Source organism: Apium graveolens, chromosome 1 (genome assembly GCF_009905375.1).
Source record: "Apium graveolens cultivar Ventura chromosome 1, ASM990537v1, whole genome shotgun sequence".
Classification (NCBI taxonomy): Eukaryota; Viridiplantae; Streptophyta; class Magnoliopsida; order Apiales; family Apiaceae; genus Apium; species Apium graveolens.
In genome coordinates, this window is record NC_133647.1 from 121822367 (window position 1) to 121827142 (window position 4776).

At 35.2% G+C, this 4776-nt stretch overlaps 1 protein-coding gene across 1 annotated transcript; it reads left to right on the forward strand.

The window, feature by feature from the left end:
• The first annotated feature begins 218 nt into the window (after window positions 1-218).
• Window positions 219-1690, forward strand: LOC141720641 (basic blue protein-like). Its single transcript, XM_074523164.1, has 3 exons — window positions 219-514; window positions 972-1055; window positions 1220-1690. Exons 1-3 carry the CDS (start codon window positions 304-306, stop codon window positions 1420-1422), a joined length of 498 nt encoding a protein of 165 aa, XP_074379265.1. The 5' UTR covers window positions 219-303; the 3' UTR covers window positions 1423-1690.
• The last annotated feature ends 3086 nt before the right edge of the window (window positions 1691-4776 follow it).

Here is a 4776-nt window from a genome sequence, read left to right on the forward strand (position 1 = left end):
GCATTCTTATCAAACATACCAATTTTGTAAATACAACAATTCCTATATCTAATTCAACTCTCTGGTTCTAGTTAATTAAAAGTATTTAATTACTAGAAAAATAATATTAAAAAAGAGGGGGGAATGCGATTGCGATTACAACTAAGAAATAGTCAGCAAGTCCGCCCAAGTATAGGGACTTTCTTGTTCTTCAAGTATATAAACATAAAGATCACAACAAATACTAGCTTCAAATTTATTTACTTAGCTAGAGCTAGCTAATTAGCTCTTGTTTCATATATTATTTTGATTTTTTAATAAAAAATGAGAATTATTTCCAGACTGTTCATTTTATTATTGTCAATCTTGTTAGCATTATCATCTTCAGCCATCCAAATGGCGGCTGCAGGTCATCGCCACCACCGCCTCCATCACCACGGTCATCGTCATCATCATCTGGAAAGTCACGAGACAGTGCACTTTAAGCCTAGTACAGACGCTGTGCCGTTCCCCTCTATCCCCTGGATTGTCCCAGGTACACGAACGCGTGCGCGCACATATAATATTTTTCGGGAAAGATATATCATATATTAATGTGGAGAGAATTAAAACTTTATTGTCGGATGTCTTGAACTTATTGATTTCTTGCAAACAGAGTTGAATTATATCCTCATTTATGTTTGTTTGTGTGATCATTGTACGTGTAAGGGGGCATTCGTGAAGGTATTTTTCAGTTATAACACGTATATGTGCATGCAGATATTAGTATAACGTGTGTGCATATCCATAAATGATAAAACTCATATTGTTAATTTCAATTTTTGTCTTCTGTTTGTGTGTGTGAGAGAGAGGCGAGGGACAAAGGTAGAGAGGGAGAGAGACTTAGCACTTCTTTTCATGAATGAATTGAGAAATAATTAGCACTTCTTTCTAATAAATTTATAATCAAGCTCAGGACTAATGCTCAAAAAATGAATGAATTGATGATGCAGGTGTGTACAATGTTAGCTGGAACTTCAATGTAAAGGACTGGCCTCATGATACCAATATTACCTTTCGGGCGGGTGACATACTTGGTAAGTATACGATTCTTTTTGTTCAAATGTTCACTTATATGCATGAGTTGAAGTCATTTTTTGTTCAAATACAAATTACTGTTTGGTATAATAATAACTAAAGTCATTTTAGTCGAGTTTTTTCTTCTCACACTGTCTCTCAGTTTAAAATCTTGTATTTGCAGTATTTAACTATGATCAAGACATGCACAATGTGGTTCCAGTAGACGAGGCGAATTATCTGAATTGTTCAATCCCTGAGGAGGTTGCTGCTGTTTATACTTCGGGTCATGATTCAATAGTGCTCGGACCTGGATCAAATTACTTCATTTGTGGCACCATGGGCCATTGTATTGCTGGAATGTTCATAAATGTCACTGCACCTTAATTCTGGTGTTAGATTACAAACCTACTCGTATTTTTACTAGATAATTTAATCTTTGAAATTAAATGTTGTATAGATATTATCCTTTTTGTGATTATTTCTATCATTTGTCTATCCGAGCCTATTCTTTTTAGCAAATGTTATCATAGTGTTATGTATTTTTTTATGCATGGTTTATATTTGTAATTGGTGGGAGCGCCTGAATTTGCTCTCACTAGATGATGGTGATTTTAATATATATTTAAGTAAATAAACAAATATTTAAATTTTATCTTATTTACTGTTTATCAATCCATTTTCTTACTAATTAATTATACCACACATCATAAATCGAACTCCTGATCTCTCCTAAAAAATACACCGACACCTTGTCGATTTCAACGCCCCATTTTACTTTGCATTCTATCAATTATCACCGATTATGCACATACATACATGTTTATACACATCACAGTATCAATCATGTCCGACAAACACATCATCTCCGAAAAGTTTAGTGTCAACGATTTTTCATTAATCACTGTAATTTACGCTTCTTCCCTTATAGATTTATGTGTTTTTTCACTGTAATTCATATCCACCTTTTTACCTTAGTGTTGTAATTAGATTTTCTTATATATCTTCTTTGTATTCCAGTAAGATATTGTTGAGTAACCAACTCATCTAAAACCTTAACGTGTTAGAGTAAGGCCCCATTAGGATCATATATTTAACACTCCCCCTCACTCGAAAACCCATTTATGGGTCGAAGAGTGGAACACCGGCGCCCATCTTTGGGGTATAACTGCCTTTCGTGTCTATAATAAATTGTAAGAATGTTGGGGATGACTGGGAATCGAACCTTAATTCTCCTGCTAGTCTAAGTCTCAGTTGGCTGATGTTTTTACCAAGGTGGCACCATCTCCACATTTTAATTCTCTTCTGTCTAAGTTAGGCTTGTCTCCTATCATTGTCGATATGCCAAACTTGAGGGGGATAATGAAATATCCAATACACATTCTGCACAATCAGTTTCCACATCAGCAGCACCAACTGTCTCAGCTGTCATACCAGCTGTCACTTGACACGTCAGCTAGTTAGTTATACATTGGGATTGCTGAAAGTTAGTTACAGGATATAGTCTGTTACTTTGTATTCAGTGTAGTATTAATTACTGTATCTTTTCTTCTTGGTTTTGTTGTCATCTACTCTTGTTTAGCTTATTAGTGCAGAATGTAAACATTTCTCTGGTTCATCATATTGATGAAGATCATATACATTTAGTGTTCATCTCTCGTGTGTAATCATGTTCATTACGTAGAGATTATCACATATTATCACTCTACATTTTCCTAATTGAGTTTGTTATCGATTAAATTTACGAACATGAAATTATAAAAAAAAATCACAAAGAATAATGTAACAATCACTTTTTAATTCAAATTCAAAACTTAAATATAATATAATGTACTAATTCAAATGTCTATTACATAACAATTACAAAAGCACAGTTAATAAAAGTCCAACGGTCAATCTACGTCAAATTTAATATCCTCGAGCTCCAATATTCTTAAACTCGAATTTTAGACGAAATTTGAAAATATAAAAGAATAAGTTGCGAAGCCAAGTAAGCAGCTACTATCCAACGACTCAAACTGATATTTTTATCTTTTTTAAAACACAAATTAAACATGTAACATATAACACAGAATCACACATATTTAATAACAAATAAGACAAGATGCACACAATACACTCTATAACGATTATTAATGAGATGCACACGACATATTCTATAATTCAAATATTCGAAAATTATTATTCTTATTCAATAAAAAAATCTTAATATCAAATTCTTGTTTCAGTCTTACGATTCTAAATTATGGTTGCACTATACCAGCAACATTGCTCTATATTCGATGGTTAGATTGGGGCTAGTTTACTTCCCTTGTTAAGACAAACTCAACAAAGTATCTATGTATTCTGGAACGTGCGTAAGCTAGTTCTATGTGTCAACTATCTAGTGACCATATTCTGTGATTCGATACATTACTGAAACTAGGTGATATGGGCCTGAAATTATCCTAGAAGCATAATTAATGTTGAATTAATTAGACCCGATATGGTCCAATAACAAAGCCCAATTAATGAGGCCCGAAGCCTTAATTATATACTAATTTCGAAATTAATAAATAGGGTGAAATAACAGCTCATAAAGTATATCCCGTAAAGGATAGAATTCTTCATTGAGTAACCTCCAAGGCACCCAAACCAATAAGGAATCTGCTTCCTACCTATCAGGGCTCCAAAGTCTACTCTAAAACGAAGACTTATTCATCAAGTACCCTAACCCTAGTACAACTCAAGGACCTCCAATATATATATAAATGGTCTCACCCCTCCATTCAGAACTACGTTTTGGTTTGATGGTTGATGCCAAAGGATAAGAGATGTGATCGTTGTTAGAAATATGCCCTTGTAGTAAGGCAACCTCCCGAAATACTTACTTCCATAAACTCTCCAATCCCATTTGCTCTGTGGGGAATGGACATTCTCGGGCCTTTCCCAATGGCCACTGCTCAAAGGAAGTTCTTGATTGTAGCAATTGATTACTTTACCAAGTGCATTGAAGCTAAGCCCCTGGCAAAGATTACGACTAAACAATTCGCTCAGTTCCTATGGGAGAATATTATGTGCAGGTATGGGATTTCCTGAATCTTGGTAACTGACAACGGAACGCAATTCAATAATGAAGAATTCAGGAAGTATTGTGAAGAGAACGAAATTGATTTGAGATTCACTTATGTTGCTCACCCTCAAGCTAATGGGCAAATAGAGGTTGCAAATCGGATCATTATAGATGGGTTAAAGAAGAGGATTGAAAAGTCCAGAAATATTTGGGTGGATGAAATACTGCCAATACTTTGGTGTTACAGAACTGCATGTAGAGTCATAACAGGAGCAACACCCTTCATGTTAGCATATGGAGCAGAAGCAGTTGTACTAGTAGAAATATCACATTCGTCCCCAAGCATCCAAGCATTCAACGCTGAGGAAAATGAGGAGGGACAAAGGTTAGCCCTGGATTTAATAGATGAAGGACGAGATGTAGCACACGCAAAGATTATGAAATATCAGAAAAAAGCCTCTTGTTACTACAACCTGAGGGTGAAAGAGAGATTCTTCAAGCAAGGAGATTTGGTCCTAAGGAAGGTGGAAGTTTCTGGAGTAGGGCAAAAAAGAAAGCTCGCCCCAAATTGGGAAGGGTCATACAAGGTTAAGAGCGTTCAAGGAAGAGGATCTTACAAATTGGAGACCATGAATTGATAAGAAGTACCTCGGACTTGGCATGCCTAAAACATGAAGGTTTACTATATA